Source organism: Podarcis filfolensis, assembly GCF_964270895.1.
Source record: "Podarcis filfolensis genome assembly, chromosome: 3".
Taxonomy (NCBI): Eukaryota; Metazoa; Chordata; class Lepidosauria; order Squamata; family Lacertidae; genus Podarcis; species Podarcis filfolensis.
In genome coordinates, this window is record NC_139606.1 from 84,677,163 (window position 1) to 84,696,736 (window position 19,574).

The 19,574-nt window shown below is 41.9% G+C and overlaps 1 protein-coding gene across 1 annotated transcript in view; it reads left to right on the forward strand.

Moving 5' to 3' along the window:
- The first annotated feature begins 691 nt into the window (after positions 1-691).
- Positions 692-19,574, forward strand: part of CMTR1 (cap methyltransferase 1) — a 36,933-nt gene continuing 18,050 nt past the window's right edge. The window contains exons 1-15 of the mRNA XM_083604487.1: positions 692-917; positions 3,445-3,579; positions 4,551-4,705; positions 8,169-8,327; positions 9,280-9,372; positions 11,780-11,851; positions 12,228-12,322; positions 12,402-12,474; positions 12,707-12,905; positions 13,381-13,499; positions 14,357-14,453; positions 15,257-15,389; positions 16,108-16,287; positions 18,132-18,188; positions 18,590-18,647. Of these exons, the coding sequence (XP_083460613.1) occupies positions 3,450-3,579; positions 4,551-4,705; positions 8,169-8,327; positions 9,280-9,372; positions 11,780-11,851; positions 12,228-12,322; positions 12,402-12,474; positions 12,707-12,905; positions 13,381-13,499; positions 14,357-14,453; positions 15,257-15,389; positions 16,108-16,287; positions 18,132-18,188; positions 18,590-18,647 (1,620 nt within the window). The 5' untranslated portion in view covers positions 692-917; positions 3,445-3,449. The remainder of the gene's footprint in view (positions 918-3,444; positions 3,580-4,550; positions 4,706-8,168; positions 8,328-9,279; positions 9,373-11,779; positions 11,852-12,227; positions 12,323-12,401; positions 12,475-12,706; positions 12,906-13,380; positions 13,500-14,356; positions 14,454-15,256; positions 15,390-16,107; positions 16,288-18,131; positions 18,189-18,589; positions 18,648-19,574) is intronic.

The following is a 19,574-nucleotide window of genomic DNA, read 5'->3' on the forward strand; positions in this document are numbered from 1 at the left end:
TATGATTAAAGAATTCCAAAAAAATAATATTTCATATTTTAAAGAGCTTCCTACAAAATTTCATCTTGGGATCTCAATGGGATCACATTAAAAACAAATACTTTGTGCATATATGTCTGCCTTATTGGGTTCTAATAAGGATAAATGGGTCTTGGGGGGAAATATGGTTTGAAGTCATGTTTATTCTCTTGTATCAGTTACTCCTTCCCTCCCAGGAGTGGAGGGGAAATAACATCAGACAGAGACCTCTCTACCAATTGTATTTCTATGGTCTGAGTATCTCCCTGAGCAATGCAGCTCTGTAGACTAATCTCCTCCTTATGCTAATTTATGCTAATTAGCAAGGCTGCTGATCTTCCACAATATCCAACTAGTTACTAGGACATGGGTCTACTCTGAGCTATCCTTCACCTACGTGTGAAGCACGTAGACTATTCCAAATGCGCTGCATTATTATTTACAGCACTTTAAAACGTCAAATTAAAGGGAACTTTAATTTGCACTTTAATCGTGCAAGGTGGGGAACAAGAAGCTTACGTTTTCGCTTAATACTCCCCTTTCTGTACTATAGTATTCATTGCGCGAGGTGCAGGCTCTGAGATGCTTCCCGCTCCCTCCCTCCCTCTGCAGCCTCCCGCCACGAGGGGGCCCTGCGCCTCTCTAGGACTTCTTCTCGCCTCCCTATTGCGTCATTAGTTTGCGCCGCGCGCGAAGGAAGGGCCCCGTCCCAGTGCGGAGCTGCCGGGAAACGAAACTGAACTGTGGCGGAGAGGAGTTGGGGGGATCCGGCCTTCTTTCCTCTCTCTGTCTCTCGAGCCCAGGCGAGTGTCTGGAGGGGGCTGAGGCTCGGCCTTCGCGGTCTTCTCTGCCCTCATCTCCCGCTCCGGCCTAAGACAGAGCCTCCCCCTTCCCCTCGTGTGAGTGTAGCAAGGGCTCCCGGGAGGGTCGGGGAGAGCGAACGAGCCTGGGGGGGGGGCGTTTTGCCCCTGCTTCTCAGCCCCCCGCCGCCCCTGTCACGCTGCTTTTCCGATTGTCTCCACTTGTTTGCAGCTCCCGAGAATACTCCAGGCTGGCCGCCCCTGTCTGCCCCTCTTCGTCCCCAGTTCCTGCCTCTCCCCGTTATGTCTCCTAGCCTAGCCGAGACCTTCCCTCCTGAGGGCATCGCTTGATAGGTTTCTGTCTCTCCTGTGTCCTGATACTCCCTCGCCTCCCTTTTCATCTCCATCTCCCGGTTTCCCCCTTTTACCAAGGGTGAGATGCTAAGCATGTTTCCCAGGAAATAAGTTCTCTTTAGCTCATTTGGACTTACTTCTGGGTAAGCCTGCTTGAAGTCAGGTTGCAGCTCTCCACAGACTGTGGATTCTGCACAGAAACACACGCTCCTTTTAGCTTCCACCTGGAATCCCAACTTCTTCCCCTTACCTAAACCACCTCCATCCTTTGCTCTGGTGTTTTCCTCTGATTCTCTCCCCCGCCCCCCCCAGCCCTCAGTCCTCTTTGCAAATTAGTGTTGTTTTGTTGTGGTGGTGGCTATATTAAGGCCATCTCTCCCACCCCCATAGGGTTTAGTAAATATAAGTACACTAGCTGGCATCTGAATTAAAATATCATATTCCTAGTTGAGCACTTAATGGCTTCGTCATAGAAATTGGTTTTGTTATAAAACCAATCAACTGGATGAAATTGTGAAGAAACTATCTGTTACAATACTGTGCTTTACTTTCTGTTGGGTATTGAAGACTGTGTACATATTCAGAATAAAATTTGAGACTGTCCCCCAATGTATTGTGAAATCTTCTAGCATTGTGCAGTGTTCTTTTATATAATTCATTTATATATCCAAGTTAATGTGACTCAGTGCTACTGTTCAGTAAAATCCCTCATTGCCCAGTGATGGATGGGCTCGAATCATATACCTACGTACCTCGAAGTAAGCCCCAGTGAACTGAATGGGATTTAAGTAGGCATGTATATGATTTGTGCTGTAAAATGTTGCCCATAGAAGAACTAAAATGAGAATCTTCCTGTTGATACTCCTTTTAACTAGCTGCTGTTTCTCGTGCTGATTGCAGGGAGACTGGAAGGGGATGGCTTCATCCTGGAAATTTTACTATGCCTATACAACTTTAAGCTTTCAGCTCTTATGTTTAACATTCAATTTACTCAGTTTTATGATTTGTACAAATGAACAATGTTGTGTTCACCACCGTTAATAAGCATAGCCACAGTGCTGTCCCTGTTGTTCCTCACTTGCCTCAAGAAAATTTGTACCACATAGTTGATGTTTCTTCTCCTAGTTTTAATGATCCCAGGAGTGGTAAATTCAGTGGTGTGTTATTTAGCCCTATTATGCTGTGGTATCAGTGTATCTTCCATAACAAAAAATAATGCTTTTGATGTATTTATTAGCAACTACAGTACATTATTGCAATATATGAGAGCTCATATAAATAACATTATTTATAACCAGGTTTCTGAATGCTCTGGCATTAGAAACTGGTTCTTCACAAATTTGTTAACTCAGGACTACCTGCTAAACTGGTGGTATACTTTGGGCACCTTTTGTTATTTGTTTATGTACTGTGATAACTTAACAAGCTTAGGCTGCAGCCTCTTACCTAGAAGTAAGCTGGCGCTGACTCAGTAGAACCTTCTGAGTAGATATGTATAGGATTGCATGGTTACAGCTCCGTCCTATTCATGTTTACTTATAAATTTGCCCCTCTGAGTTCAAAGGAGCATGCTGTACAGTCATGTGCATGGTTATTTGGCAGCATCTCCCACTCTCTTAATAGGGCTTACTCACTAGCAAGTGTGGTTAGGATTGCAATCTTAAGATGCAGTTGTATGTCAGTAACCTGGAAGTAAGGCTCAATGAGAATAAACAATAGGATTGTGCTGTTTTTTCTCTTGTGTGTTTATCAGTGAAACCTGAATTAGAACTGTGTTCTACTGGGATGTGTGTCTGTATGATGAAAGTGGTGGAATGAAAACATGCTATGAAAATGCCTATTCAGGTGTTTTCATTCTTTTTAAATTAATGGAGAGCAAATTGTTTGCTTTCCTGATTTCCCTCCTGTTTTATATGAGCAGTCTTGAAAGTGCACAGAGGAAAGAGTTTTCTTCTTAAGAGAATGTTTCTATATAAGGACTGAAAACCTGAATACTCCACTGCCTTAAAATTATGCCACACTTATGAATGTGTTTGAAACTATTCTGGCACATGGTGAAAACCTTCTTGTTTACTATGACTTTTTCTGACTATTACCACCAGCCATTCTGGGGTTTTAAGAATATTTTTACTGTCCACCGGATTGCATTGTAATCATTTTGATTGTATTTGTATTGTATTTCTTGGTATTGTTGTACACCACCTTGTGATGCCCCTATAATAGGCAATATAGAAATATTTTAATAATTAAATATTTTGTTTCCTCCTTGCAGAGAAAATGAAGCGACGAGCAGAACCTGAATATAGCAGTCCCCTAAAGAGGCAGAAGAAAAGGATCGAAGAGTTGGGTCTGACCCTCAGCTCCACATCAGATGATGAAACGCAACTTGGTAATCATGGAGCTCAAGGTAACTATAGAGGTGACATCACATGGGCCTGTCCACATCTAAACTTGGTTGTGCTGCAATCAACCTTTCATTGGACATAGAATGGAGTCATGGACTAACTGGTATCATTAGAACCCTGCTTGCTAATTTCCAGAGAAGAATAGTTAAACCATTGTGAGTACCATGTGAGGTCAGAGGCACTGGGGGCTATATAGGGTACTAACAAGTCAGTGGAATTTTCATTTGTTATTGCAGTCTATAAAACAACTTTTCTGACTCAGCTCCATGACTGATGGCCATCCAACTTCTACTTAAAAACCTCCAACGAAGGAGAGTCCACCACCTCCTGAAGGAGTCCATTCTGCTTTCGAACAGAGCCAGTGTGGCGTAGTGGTTAAGAGCGGTAGTCTCGTAATCTGGGGAACCGGGTTCACGTCTTCGCTCCTCCACATGCAGCTGCTGGGTGACCTTGGGCTAGTCACACTTCTTTGAAGTCTCTCAGCCCCACTCACCTCACAGAGTGTTTGTTGTGGGGGAGGAAGGGAAAGGAGAATGTTAGCCGCTTTGAGACTCCTTCAGGTAGTGATAAAGCGGGATATCAAATCCAAACTCTTCTTCTCTTACTGCTAGAAAGTTTTTCTTGCTGTTTAATTGGAATCTCCTTCCTTGTCACATGAAGCCAGTGCAACACTAAGGATTGTGTTTGAGGGATGTCTGCTTCCTACAGCACTTGGTGGCAGTTTAAAGAGATTTCCAGCAGTGAATTGAACTGTAAGGCTCAAGTGCCATAGTTTAGTGGTAGAGCAAATGCTTGACATGCAAACAGTGCCAGATTCATACCCCAGTATCTCCAGATAAGTCTGAAACCGTGGGGAGCTGCTGCCAGCCAGAGTAGACAGTACTGAGCTAGATAGATCTGTGTTCTTCTCCATGAATAACTTGATTATGCTGTGGCATAGACGGAGTGTTTCTTTCCTTTGTTTGGTTTTCAGAGTCTTCCACCACAAGCAGCAGCGAATCTGACGGCGAGATCAGTGAGAGGCGGCCTGTCCTTGGCTCTTTCAGCAATAAGTTCAGCGCAGACTCCCTTGTACAGGGCACATCCTCCCGATACTCCATGTATAACAGCGTGTCCCAGAAGCTCATGGTAGGTCAGAGCACCCTTGCAAACATCCTGTGGAAACCGAATCGGGGGAAATAAGAGCACTGTCAGTGGGATCCACTTGGTAGGATTCCCTTTCCCAACTATATTGGAACATGTCTGGGCCAAATATGTGTCCAGAGTGCTCTTTCAGTAAGTTAGGAAAGCTGGAAGGCTGCATAGTCACAGTCAGGTTGCAAATTGCATAATTTGCCTTTGAGTTTCAAGTTGTACCATTTATTTTTAGGAGCTTATTTCTAGCTGTAGTTGGTGGTGGAGAAACTTTTAAAATTTGAACGCATATCTGGTTCAAAATCAAGGAATGGTTATCTGTTTTGAGTAGCACTTCAAAGCCACCATGTATGCTGAAACATATATGCTTAGCACTCCACGTTGTACTTTCCTGCCCCGTCATACTTGCTGTCCTTAAATGTCTCCTTACCTGCTGTTTGCAAGTTTCTGGAAAGAGGCATTTCAGGGAAAGGTATGAACCAAAGTTCAGTTTTCCTACATGCTAAGAATTTTAGAGAGGTGATTTCAGCACTCTTCTTTTGCTTTTAGTATTGCCATTTACAGCGTGAATTGGGACAGAGAAATCTGCATTATAAACCTTTTCACCCATGATTATTATATTTCCTTAGGAGCAAAAGCAAAACTTCAGTGCGCCTATGTTCTCAGACTACATCCAAACGTTCATACTCTGTAGCCCCCTTCTTGTTATTTACTTCCTGCTATCAGAATTTCAGATGGACTCCTAGCGCAATGAATCTTTAAAATAAATTAGATTCAAATGGAATTCCTTGTTTGGGGCACTGGAGTCATGTTGCTGTTTGGTACCATGTGAGTTCCTGTGTGTGCATAGTTTAAACAACTTTTTTGAAATGTGGAATAGTTCATCCTAGGCAAGTATGCACAACTTCAATGAAGTGTCATGCAGGTTTTAGAGCTGACCTTCCACATAATACAAAAAATGGATCTTGCCTTTATAATAAAATGTTCCAATCTTCAGTATTTTAAAACAACAACTTCAGCTGTATTGGACAGGTTGCAGAAACTGAACTTGGGACAACCTGTCCCTTAGTCTAGAACTGACATCTTTTTCCTGGTAATCTTGAACTGCTTCATAGCAGGTAGGAGCAGGTGAAGCTTTTCTTACCCTTGTGATTCAATGATATGGAAATCTCCACTTGCTGAATTTCAATATGTCACACAGGTATTAAAAGCACAGGAACCCTGCCAGGGAATAAGGTACCAACCTTGCCTCTAGAATTATGCAAGCATTATATTGGGGAGGAAATTCAGAGCTCCGGTTGTCTGTGATGCACCTTTTCTGAGTGAAGTGCTCAGGCCTTATGAAAATAACTCGGCCCTCATCAGTATTGCCCTTGGCTCACAGAGGCCTGCCTGATTCTTATCTGTCAGTGAGCAGTTAATTAAATCCATCACAGAATTCAGTAATTACTTTCATGGTAGAGGGTTTGCTGTAAGCTGTGCTAGAGCTACAGTTCTGAGTGTGAGGTGAGCTCTCCTAAAGAAATATGTGCAGTTGTTAGGAGATAAATGAGCCCCTCCAAGCTTATATTGTTTGTGTGTGATTATTTGTGTAGATTAGCTGAGGAATCAGTTCCTAATAGTTATATTACGAGAAACTGAGTGAGTGCTATATTCCTCTTTGTGTTTTTAGGAGTAAAGTTGTTTAAGCAGCAGCTTATTTTCCCAGGGAATGTCACAACTCTGGTTGAACATCCCTAGCTCATATATGTTTCTAAAAGAATAAATGCTGCCAAAGAAATAGTTGATCTACTTAATTACAAAATATTCTGGCCAAGGTAACAAACTATAGGTGAATCGTAACAATAAGAACCAGTACTAAATAAAGTATCAGAAAGTCAAAATGGTGGCCTGATCTGAAATACTTTCACTTACTTCCTAAAAAGTTGAAAGGAAGAATTTAGGTGGGTCTCTCTAGGGGGGGAATTCCAGAGGGTGGCAGTGCTACAGTACGAAAATCCTGTCTCTCCAACAGTGTAACATTCCAGAGAGTTGAGCTACAAAGCTAGACCTCCCCTTCAGACCTTGGCTTTCTTTAATTGACAGTTGAGGAACTGGGGTTTGCAGTCTTTCAAACACAGGTCGGTACTGTTTTTCCTTCCTGACTAAATTATATCTGTAAGAGCACAGCCGGTGTTTAATAGTGTAAAGGAATTTAAAAATTATTTTCAAAGAAAAAATATAACCAACAAGATCTATAATTCTATTTGCTTTATTTCTATGGTTTTCAAATGTCTGTCTTCAAGGAACCTCTTCATGGCAGCTTGTCATGAATCTTCACATTTCTGCTATAGAATCCCTGTGCATAGCAGAGGATCCTAGGGTCACTCTGTGTTAATTGAGAGTGTAGCATAGAATGTACCCCAGTTCTTCTGCTACTTCCATCTTCTAGATGTTTATGTGAGCTGTTTTACAGGGAAACCTGTTTGCCGTTACTGATCTGTTCGTTGAAATAAATTAAAAAATTAAAAAATTGTCCAGTAGCACCTTAGAGACCAACTAAGTTTGTTTTATTTATTTATTTTTACTGCATCAGACCAACAAGGCTACCTACCTGATCTGTTTGTTGAGACCGTGGTTCTCAAACTTCCCCCACAATGGACCACAGGAAAATTACGGAGGGTCTTGGTGGACCACTTAATGATTTTTCTGCCTGTTTTAGCAATTGTAATGATGCTACATTCTCTTTAATGAAATCAAGATTAAACTTTTAAACCTCTAGTCTTCTCCACTCCTTTCAAATGCTTCCCCCCAATCACTTCCAGTCCATCCCACTCACCTTAGAACCTGGCCGTCTACCTGCTCTTCACAGACATGCTGCAGACCACCTGAAGGAAGTGGACAGACCACCATTTGGCAACCTCTGCTTTAAGTTGTACCTGATAAGCTTTCAAGGAACCCCAGAGTTCCCTGGAACACAAGTTTGAAACTCCTCCTGTTGCCTGAAGGGTTATGGCTAACTAAATCCCATCTGTTTACTGTTGTGAGGTTCACATGAACTGCTTTGGGCTTCTGACATGTGTGAGACAGAAAGAGAGAGACAATGATCAAAACTGTAGTCTCATTACAGACTTTTCTGTCCAAAGAGCCCAGAGTTGATAAACTTGATAAATGGCAAATAGCTATTGAGTTCTTCACAGGTTACTCATTTGTAGCAAGGCAGTTCATTTTTGTTGTTGTGTTTACATGTTTCATTCTGTTGATCTAGCTTCATCCTAATTAAGTTGAACACACTTGAAGGAGAGTCCAGAAGTATTCTGTGAGATTCATTAAGTGCACTCAATACTTTTTAATCACAGGAGCCTAAGATGGCCTGATTTATTTATTTATTCTGCTAGTCCTCAGCCTAAGCACAGAAGGTAGTGCATAAATTTGTTGTTAGACGTTACTAAGGAGCTTATTCTGCATTGGCTTACAGGCCAAAATGGGTTTCCGAGAAGGTGAAGGTCTTGGAAAATATGGCCAGGGGAGACAAGAGATCGTTGAGGCCTCCAAACAGAAAGGAAGACGAGGTCTGGGGCTGACTCTGAAAGGATTTGATGGAGAAGTCAACATCAACTGGCAGGATGAGCCAGAGGTAATTATGTGCACATTTTGTTCCTTCCACATGTTTTTTTGTGCTTTAGACTTATCTGTTAGGCATTGTGGAGAGGTCTTTTGGCCACTGGCTCAGGTGAAGTTTGTGGCACAGCAACCCTTGGTTTTGAAGACTTATATCTTGCAAATGGTGCTAACCTCTGGGCAGAATTCAGCCTTTTGCTCTTCTGATCATTCCATCAGCACAATAATTTTAGCTTGCCAGATGGAATTATTCCCCCTTCTCTTCCCCCTGCGTCAACCACACCCCGTCCCCCAGAGCCCAGAGTGGGGGGAAGAGAGGGGAGAAAGCCCTGATTTGCAAGTGGAAGTCCTTATGCAGGGCTTCCTCTGACAGGATTTGTTAAGTGAATCCTGTCCTCTGTCTGGTAATCTATTTCAACTTCCTTATTCTTATTTGTCACATAAACATTTTGCCTGCCCATGTGTTATGAAAACACTATGGTTGTCTTAAATACATTATTTGAATTTCAGCCTTAAAGATTATGTTGAGCTTCTGGTTTACTTCCAAGTATTAAGCAGTTAAAGGGACGCGGGTGGCGCTGTGGGTAAAACCTCAGCGCCTAGGACTTGCTGATCGCATGGTCGGCGGTTTGAATCCCCGCGGCGGGGTGCGCTCCCGTCGTTCGGTCCCAGCGCCTGCCAACCTAGCAGTTCGAAAGCACCCCCGGGTGCAAGCAGGAAGGTAAACGACGTTCCGTGTGCTGCGCTGGCTCGCCAGATGCAGCTTGTCACGCTGGCCACGTGACCCGGAAGTGTCTGCGGACAGCGCTGGCTCACGGCCTATAGAGTGAGATGAGCGCACAACCCTAGAGTCTGTCAAGACTGGCCCGTACGGGCAGGGGTACCTTTACCTTTACCTTATTAAGCAGTTAAATTTTGCTGCAGCATACACAGTCTTCTTTTTTACTTATCTTTTCATATGTTCACAGGCTAGTGCTTATGAGCAAGTGGACTGGTTCCCAGAATGTACCACTGAAATTCCAGATGCTGAGGAAATGAAGGATTGGATGACTATAGGCAAGGTATGAAGCATGGGGAAGAAGTTAAGGGCTACACCAATTAAGAATTCAGAGAGGCTGGGTACCAAGTCCAGAGGTGCCATTCTGCATGCAAAAGTGAAATGCAGTTTGAGTGATGCCCTTTCCCTGACACAAACAGATTAAGACCGGGTCAGAATAACCAAAATATTGAGTAAACATTTTAAAATATAATTAATATTAGGGAAGCCAACTGAAGTAAAAAAATACATTTAATAAATGCCAATAAAAATATAATTAGATGATTTTGACTTTCTCAATTTTTTAAAATTAAAATTACAGATGAGCTCCAAACATTTTATTTTAGTGCATGGTCCACAATGAACTCCTATATAAATGAATTTCTATTTACAATTTATTTATTGCATTTTTGTTTTGTCCTCCTCCAAAGAGTTGAGGGTGCGATATATGGTTCCTCTTCTATTTTAGTCTCATGTTGACCCTGTCAGGTAGTGTTAGACTTAAGAGAAAGTGACTGCCGATGTTCACCCAATGTTTTGGCTAACATTCACTTCCGAACTATAATAGTTTTTATAAGAATTTATTACTTATACCCAGCTCATCTGACTGGGTTGCCCCAGCCACTCTGGGAGGCTTTCAACAGAATATAAAGAACACACAATACATCGGACATTAAATGCTTCCTGATACAGGGCTGTCTTCAGATGTCTACAGAATGTCATATTGTTGTTTATCTCTAATAATAATAATTTATTACTTGACTAACAACAACCATCTGTTGAGAAGGACCTCTAAGCCGTCCAGCTCTTCCATTTTCTGTACTAAAAATGTTTTGCTGGGTGATGTGGGCCTGGGTCCTAGGTTGGTGTGTTTACACTCATTATCTTGCTGAGCTCTGTGTTCTCAACCTGAGTCCATACTTCCATGTGAAGGGAGCAAATTAACATACTTGGGTATTTGAGAGCTACTCACTCTGTTCTTCAGATTGCAGTGCGAATAAGCTTCATCCATGTAATTGCTGCGTTTGTGAGAGCTTGAGTACCTTGACAAGCTGTTTAATCACAACAGCAGGAAGCCGCATTTTCTGTAGTGATGCTCTCATTTTGTACAGTGTTCTCTGTCTGCCTGGCACAGAATATTGCTGCTCACCAGTGATATAGTTTGAAAGGCTGCAGCCTAGCCAGAAGTGTAAATAACAGCAAGTGACAGGATTTTCCTTTTCCTTGGATACCAGCCGTTTTTATTAATGATCCATAGTGGCAAGTGTTTGATGTACCGCAGTGATTCTTAAGGGTGTTTATACAAAGCCAGCTTCCCCACTTTTCTTCAGGCTGCAAAATGCCATGTTTATTAGTCTGCCTGGTGAGTAGATATCTAACTGTTCTTAGATTGAAAACTGAAGTAGAAATAGATGCATACTCCCAATATGTACTTATATACTGTTTCCTGTTGCAGTGAAACAGACTGATTATTGATCAGCCTTGCTTCTGACTCTTACAAAAAGTGCTATGAGCCCTTGTTAAGAGTGCATTGGGCTTGGACCCAAGCAACAAGGCTTTGATCTTAAATATCAAATAAATTCATCGGTAGCCTTGAGCAAGGCACACCAAACCTGTTTCCTGTATGCAGAGCTTCATTAAGTTGCCTTCTTGCACAGTTTTTTAAAATTAAAACTGGGTGAATGTTTTCCATGCTCCCAAGAGATTTTTCAGACCACCAAAATATTCTTCAGAAGCCCCCTTCCCAGCATCCCTTTTTTTGCATCCCTTTCAGCAACAGCTTTGGCAGCATGTACTTGCTTTTTGTTTTAAATAGAGAGTGGTTCTTGCAGGCTACACGAGCCTATGAAGTGGAGATCATGTAGCCAGTATGTGATGATGGCACCTAGTTTTCAAGTTTGGCTATCTGATGTCAACCCAAAAAGTCTGGAGTGGGTTCACACATAGTGATATTTGCTAAATGTCACCTCTCAGTGTTTTGATCCAAGTTTTTATTAGCATAGGTGATTTATTTTTTAAAAAAGCAAAGCTCTATAAGAAATTAGGCTCATGTCTGAAGCCATTTCCATGTGCATTACTTGCTTGATCAGCAAGTATGGCCCCAAATCAGATAAGTATTCCATTTAGCCTATGATTCTTTAAACTATTTCTTTTCAAAGTTTGAAAAAGAATCACATGTGGGAAACTGTTGATGAAGGCAGGTGTCTACAGTTCCAGTCCCTCAGTCCTATTTCTCATACTGAAAAAGTGATGTGTCCGTTTATCTGGCACACAAGGAGTAGGTCAGAGTTCCCACCTGAGAGCAGATGCCCCAAACTATTTTCTTGTTGTTAGATTTGCATGTTTTCATGAAAGGTTTCTTGCCACATTGTCTTAATAAAGAGGAAGATGTTATCTTTGTTTATTAATTTCCCCTATATTTTATTCTCTAGAAAAAACTGGTGATTGATGATGAAACACATTTCTGTGGAGAAGAACTCCTACAGAATATGCTTCAGTGCAAGGTGAGTTTTGTCTGTTGGGGACAGAGCCACTCCGTGGAAGAGAACGGGAGTATAGCTAAGATCTGGACGCTCTGCGAGTTGATTGTTTTGAGACATTGGGGGTCAAGTGACCTAGACACTTCATCCATGTGTGTTAATTTCGAGGCCAGAATTTAATTCTCAGACTCAGTGTTTTAAATCTCACTTGACAGGCCTTTGTTTCTTACTGGCTTCAAAAGGTTGTAGTGGCACTGCCTAAGTTATTGCATCTTAATACCTCCAGCTAGAGAATTTTGAGCTCATTGCTATTCCCCTATAGCTAGGTTCCTGTAATTTGATATTACTTAACTATAATTTGACCTCCTTGTCAAATTAGACTTGTTCCTTCTTTTTCCAGAGCGTATTTGATGAGCTGGATGGGGAGGAAATGCGCCGAGCTCGTACAAGGTCCAACCCCTATGAGATGATCCGTGGAGTCTTCTTCCTAAACAGGTCAGTGGAGGATCTCAGATTTGTGGCCCTTGAGTTAGCAAGGGCAGACTCTTAACAAGTCTCCCTCTTGCATTTACAGAGCAGCAATGAAGATGGCAAACCTAGACTACGTCTTCGACCACATGTTTACAAACCCAAAGGATTCTCGAGGGGTAAAGGTTTCTCTATATCTGTAAATCTTCAGTATCTTCTGTGAATGGGGGAATTGGGTGGAAAAATCCTTCAGAGTTTTACTAAAATAGTTGGGGTTTTTTTTGGGGGGGGGGGTTGTTTTTTAAGTGCCCTGGCAGTCAGGGATGCAGTACGGCAATGCAGTTGTTTCTTTGGTTAGTCAGTTGCTTCTGTTGAGGTGCTTTGAGTCTCATCCCTTATCCATTTTGGCAGAAACCTCTGATCAGAGATCGTGATGCAGAGCTCCTGTACTTTGCTGATGTATGTGCTGGCCCTGGGGGCTTCTCAGAGTATGTCCTCTGGAGGAAGAAGTGGCATGCAAAAGGTTTTGGCATGACCTTAAAAGGACCAAATGATTTCAAATTGGAGGATTTCTTTGCTGCTTCTAGTGAGCTCTTTGAGCCTTACTATGGTATGTATAAGCATGTATTTATGGCAACCTTCTCCCCACCCCCTCATAGTTCATCTTCAGTGTCAATTGAAAGACTTAAAGAGTTTTGAATGCACGTGCATTTTTAAATCTAAAACATTTTGGTGACAGCTCTGTCAGTACCTACAGAAGTTATATATGTTTTGAAAGTTGATTGCCATTTGATCTTAGAGACAGACAGGCAGGATACACAGATTGTTGCCACTGTCTCCCATTTTTTTAAACAAAGGATGTAATCAAGTGTGGAAACTACCAAGGATAGCAAGGAATACCAACATCACGAGAGATGAGAGAAGTGGCACTTCTTTTACAAAACTTCTCAGATCACTTTATGCGGAAGTGTAGTCATAAGTTTTTAAAATGAAATAATGAGAAATCTTTGGAAATGATTCTGTGGTATGTAATGACAGTAATACACAGCAGATGAGAGCAAATTCCTTGCTTTCCTTGCTCACAGGCGAAGAAGGAATTGAGGGAGATGGAGACATCACCCGTCCCGAGAACATCACTGCCTTCCAGAATTTTGTGCTGGACAATACAGATCGCAAGGGGGTACATTTCTTGATGGCTGATGGGGTATGTTCCTTCTCTTTTCCCTTTGTTCCCTGAGCTAAGAGAGGGACCTAGCTTTGTGCATTGTGATGTGACATTTAGCTTGTTATAAATGTGATGTGATGATTCAGAGAGCTTACACACACACACACACACACACACACACACACACACACACACAGGATTACCTCTGGATATAGATAATGGATCAGTTTTGTTTTGGGATTGGATTAATGGTTTCATTTCAGTACAAATAAAATCAACAAATGTGGTGGTTCATAGAACATCACAACATAGATTTGTTGCTGATGTCCCTCACCAGCATATCTGAGCACTCAGTGTACAGCATGAAAGCTGCTGCTACCCTCTGCGAGTGCATCCTTGTTCCTTCTAGTTGAATAACACTCTCTGTGTGTATGTACACTGTGTGACAGACAATGACAGTGGCTCCTTGTGTGATGAGCACTTCCTAGAACTGATAGGTGTGAAGAGAAGGAAGGTGCAGAGGAGGAACAGACTCTTTAATGAGGCACAGTGCCATGAAGATGATCCCCCACCCTCCTGAGTGTGGGACTAAGGAGGACCACTTCCACCAATTCTCTGCTCACTCCCCCCTCCATCCTTACTGACTATTATCTCAGTTGCCTCTTTACTGAAAGTGAGAAGCAAGCTTCCTCTTCCCTGACAGATTATGGAAAGGCATAAGCCCAGGGAGGGAGAAGGCTGCATGCAGCTCAGTGGGCAGGCAGTGACTTGTCACGCTCTCCAAAGAGGGAAGGGTGAATTGAATTTAAGTTTTCCATTTCATGAAATGTGATACTGGGTTTCAGTTCCATAAAATGTGATTTGCATTAAGGTTTGCTGTTTGCTGTGTGTTTCAGGGTTTCTCTGTTGAGGGTCAGGAAAACATCCAAGAGATTCTAAGCAAGCAGCTGACTCTTTGCCAGTTCCTCACAGCACTCTCTGTCGTACGAACAGGTGCTTCTCCACACTCTCCCCACCCACCCCCGTCTCTGTATTTCCCCTTCTGTCCCTTGTGGCTTTAGTGTTAACTATTCTAGACTCTCTTATCTCCACCCCTACTTTGCGCAGTATTTTGTAAGAGACCAGACTCGTTGTTTTTGTAGGTGTTGGTCCTTCTGTTCCTCTTCTATAATTATGCATCACTGTTTTTAAAATAAGATTTGGATTTGGAAGCTCTTGGCTATCTCCTCGTATTTGCAGAATATGAAATTCTCATAGCGAGGCAATGGAGAACTTTATGTTGGCCCTGGGAATTACCAGCTTACCATGGAAACATTCTGAAGGCAGCAGGCAGAGGACTTTGCTGGAATCCCTTCTGTCCAATCTCTTCCCTTTTCAGGGAATTAGGGGAGAAGTGGTAAATGGAGGTGAAAGGGTTGAATGACTTTTGAAAATGTGATTGTTAAGTACCCAAGAGAATATCCTGTGAGATTTCCACAGCATGCTCCTCCATATCATCTGTGGACAAGAATGGCTGCTGTCATAAACCATGTGTGATATAGACAGTGTGTGGGACAGATTGGGGAGGCACCCATCTAGATCTCGGCTCAGCCATTATGTTCCCTGTGTAGAAGGTACTGTTTTTCAGCCTAATCTCCCTCACAGGTGCATGTGAGGATAACATTTCATAACCCCATGTGCACCACCCTCAGTGCCTTGGAGGAAGGGTGGGATACAAATATGATTAATAATAAAGTAGTGTGTGTTTCTCCTTTCTCTTTGTAAGGTGTAGCTTCAATTTGCTTTTTCTGCTCCAGGAGGGCACTTTGTCTGCAAAACCTTTGATCTGTTCACGCCATTCAGCGTTGGCCTAGTATACTTGCTCTACTGCTGCTTTGAGCGCGTGTCAATCTTCAAACCTGTGACGAGTCGCCCTGCCAATTCTGAAAGGTGAGACCTGGGCATTGTGGAAGGTGGAAGGTACCTGTCTCTTTGAACACTGCGGCTCTGATAAAAAAAAGGTTTGAAGTAGCTGCAGCTTTGCTACAAACTCTATGAGAGTTAGGTTCTGTATCACATTCAAATTGTTTTGCTAAATATTTGCTGGCACATCAAACTGCTAAATGGGAGGCAATTAAATTTTGTAATGAGAGGATCACTTGTAATCCTTCATGCTGTTATATTCGTTAATGCCTGTGCTTGAAGTTTCTTTTTGCCTCCTACCTTCTTCAAATACTTTTGGAGTAAAATTTCATCAGACAGATAATGACCAGAAATCACTTGTATACATACCTTCTTTTCAGTGAATTTGGTGCCTCTGGGGCCATTGCCAAAAGAAGCCCAGATCACAATAAAATGTTTCTAAAGCACATTCCCAGTTAATTGCAGGATTGTGGCCTAAGGTACTGCAGCTCATCTGGGGCAAGTCAATATCTCTAATTTTCTTGAAATATTCCTATCCTTGAAATAGGAATAAAACAAGATGGAACTGGGAAAGTGTTTTGCACTAGTGGAAGTAATAAAATATATGATAACCAATAAAGGTCATCACCTCTTGCAAAAGCAGAAAGGGTTTTCTGCAAGCTGTATTTATTTCATTTTACAGTTTGGCACAATGCATCAGAAAGTTATTATAGTTAATGAGCAAATAGTCTGTCTCACCCTGCAGGTATGTGGTATGCCGAGGACTGAAATCTGGAATTGATGACGTGAGAGACTATCTTTTCTCGGTGAACATCAAACTCAATCAGCTACGCAACACAGACCAGGATGTAAACCTCGTTGTCCCTTTGGAAGTAATCAATGGTGACCATGATTTCCATGATTACATAATCCGATCAAATGAAAGGTGAGTTGAAGGGCAGTGAGAAGAAATTGCAGGGTTCTGCTAGCCACTTTTCCTAAGCTGTCTGCTTCCAATAATTCTTCCTCTGCAAAGTCCACATATTGTGGATTAGTTCACAAGACAAAGTGAATGACACACTGTATAACTCGTGTCCTGTCCTTTGTTTTCAAATGCCAATTAGGCACCATTAATTGTAGATGCATGATTAATGGCACATCTAGATTTCTCACTCCTGCTTTGTATATTGTAGTTTCGTGGCTTTCTCTACTCTGCAGTGATAATATAAAACTGGTATTATCAGTTGATCGTAAGAAATCTTGCTAATTTCTGTTTTTTAGTGTACTTTATTCACTTTTTGCATTTCTGTATTATCCTGACCAGTCATTATTCTCTTCTTTTTAACCTGAAAAGCAGCAATAATAAAAAAACTTACTTTCTGCGCAGATAAGAATAGTCATAGGTTAACATAAACAACAACAACAACACACAAAACCCAACCTCCTTTTGTGAAGGAAGAGTGAAAATATTCCTCAATTCCCTGGCAGTACCATTGCAGCATGGCCAGTTACTGTATTGTATTGAAATTGGTCATTGTGTCTGTTGGTTATTTTTCATGCGCATTCTGATTCATAAGATCTTAGAATCATAGAATCATAGAGTTGGAAGAGACCACAAGGGCCATCGAGTCCAAACCCCTGCCAAGCAGGAAACACCATCAGAGCACTCCTGACATATGGTTGTCAAGCCTCTGCTTAAAGACCTCCAAAGAAGGAGACTCTACCACACTCCTTGGCAGCAAATTCCACTGTCGAACAGCTCTTACTGTCAGGACGTTCTTCCTAATGTTTAGGTGGAATCTTCTTTCTTGTAGTTTGGATCCATTGCTCCGTGTCCGCTTCTCTGGAGCAGCAGAAAACAACCTTTCTCCCTCCTCTATGTGACATCCTTTTATATATTTGAACATGGCTATCATATCACTCCTTAACCTCCTCTTCTCCAGGCTAAACATGCCCAGCTCCCTTAGCCGTTCCTCATAAGGCATCGTTTCCAGGCCTTTGACCATTTTGGTTGCCCTCCTCTGGACACGTTCCAGTTTGTCAGTGTCCTTCTTGAACTGTGGTGCCCAGAACTGGATACAGTACTCCAGGTGAGGTCTGACCAGAGCAGAATACAGTGGCACTATTACTTCCCTTGATCTAGATGCTATACTCCTATTGATGCAGCCCAGAATTGCATTGGCTTTTTTAGCTGCCGCGTCACACTGTTGGCTCATGTCAAGTTTGTGGTCAACCAAGACTCCTAGATCCTTTTCACATGTACTGCTCTCAAGCCAGGTGTCACCCATCTTGTATTTGTGCCTCTCATTTTTTTTGCCCAAGTGCAATACTTTACATTTCTCCCTGTTAAAATTCATCTTGTTTGTTTTGGCCCAGTTCTCTAATCTGTCAAGGTCGTTTTGAAGTGTGATCCTGTCCTCTGGGGTGTTAGACCCCTTCCAGTTTGGTGTCATCTGCAAATTTGATCAGGATGCCCTTGAGTCCATCATCCAAGTCGTTGATAAAGATGTTGAATAAGACCGGGCCCAAGACAGAACCCTGTGGCACCCCACTAGTCACTCTTCTCCAGGATGAAGAGGAACCATTGATGAGCACCCTTTGGGTTCGGTCAGTCAGCCAGTTACAAATCCACTGAGTGGTAGCATAGTCAAGACCACATTTTACCAGCTTCTTTACAAGAATATCATGGGGCACCTTGTCAAATGCCTTGCTGAAATCAATCTTCAGATAGCTACTTTGTCAATTTAGTAGATAATGCATTCTAAAGCTGGGACCTGCTTTCTCTTCCAGACTCTGCGCTGTTCAGATCAAAGCACTGGCCAAAATCCGTGCCTTTGTTCAAGACACGTAAGTATATTTATATTTAAAGGTGCTCTTGGGTGAGGGCCGAACTGTAATTCAGGTTTGTTGTTTGTACTGTTTGAGATGTTACAGCCTTCATTTGGTGGTGGGGCATGGGAGAGACTTGCATGAAAGTGGCTCTATTCCAGGGAACGTCATTCAAGTCAGTCAAGTTTGTGGTTTGCGGTATTCTTTTATAGATCTTCCAGGTGTAATTTCTGGGGTCTAGAGCATTTCAGAAGTTTATTTGAGGGTCTTCTTCACCTTGTTTTTATGGTGCATAAATCACTATGTGAATTGAAAAGAAGAATCCATCTTTGGGGACAGGTGTGTGTGTTGGGGGGGGGGGCAAGCTGAATTATCCTTTTTACTGGAAAATTCAGAAGAACCATCACAAATTCTTCTAGGACCTTGAATGAACCACGACAGGCTGACATCCGAAAGGAATGCCTCCGACTCTGGGGGGTGAGTAAAACCACAGAACAGCAAACTATAGTTTTGTAGTTCTCCTTTTTTAATGTCTCTGTATTCTCTGTTGAAGAGGATTTTCTTCCCTTAAAAAACCACAGGGCAGGCTAGGGACTGTATATATTGTTTATATATAATTCTGTGTATTTAGAGAGTGATGGTTAGAGAAAGAGATTTTTATAAAACCATTTCCCAAAGGGTGGGATTGTCGCTAAACTAAAGATCTTCAGTGACAGAAAAATTAGTACTAAGTTAATTGTGAATGCGAGTATAACTTACTTGAGACATTCATGATGAATGCCAACTGCCTTCTAAAGCATCCATATTTTAAATGCCTGTTCCTGACTTACACACCACAATAGGTCATCTTGGACAGCAAGTCTCTTTGGCCTAGAACATGATTTCTGATCATTCTACTAAGTTGCATTGACCTATTAAAGTAAATGACAAAGCTGCAGGCCATGCTTTTTACACTGAAAAATACAGTGGTCTTTGAGGTATCACAGCACATACGGTCTCAGAATGAATTCTTTCTCTCTTGGCCACCCTACTTTTTTGGGTTAGAAGTGTGCAACTAATGAAGTTCAAACTTCCACCGCTTGGATTTTATTTCAAATTGATATTCCTGTGACATAAGATTTGTGTAGTAAAATGAAATAAACAGATAGGTTTACACATAAAATTTTGCTTGTAAACCGTTGGTTCGTATTTGGGTTTGATGCATTGCAACAGGCAGTTGAGGCTCTTCAAGTCTGCTTCGTGATATGCAGGCTTTTAAGAAGTTGACTGCTGTTAAAAATAATTCTGCTGTAATTCTGCTACCAGGATGGAATAATTGTGTCTCTTCTCATACTTCATTGCACTTTTTATAAGCTGCCTGATCGATAGCTTCATGTTAAGGGGCAGCATAGAAATGTAATAAAA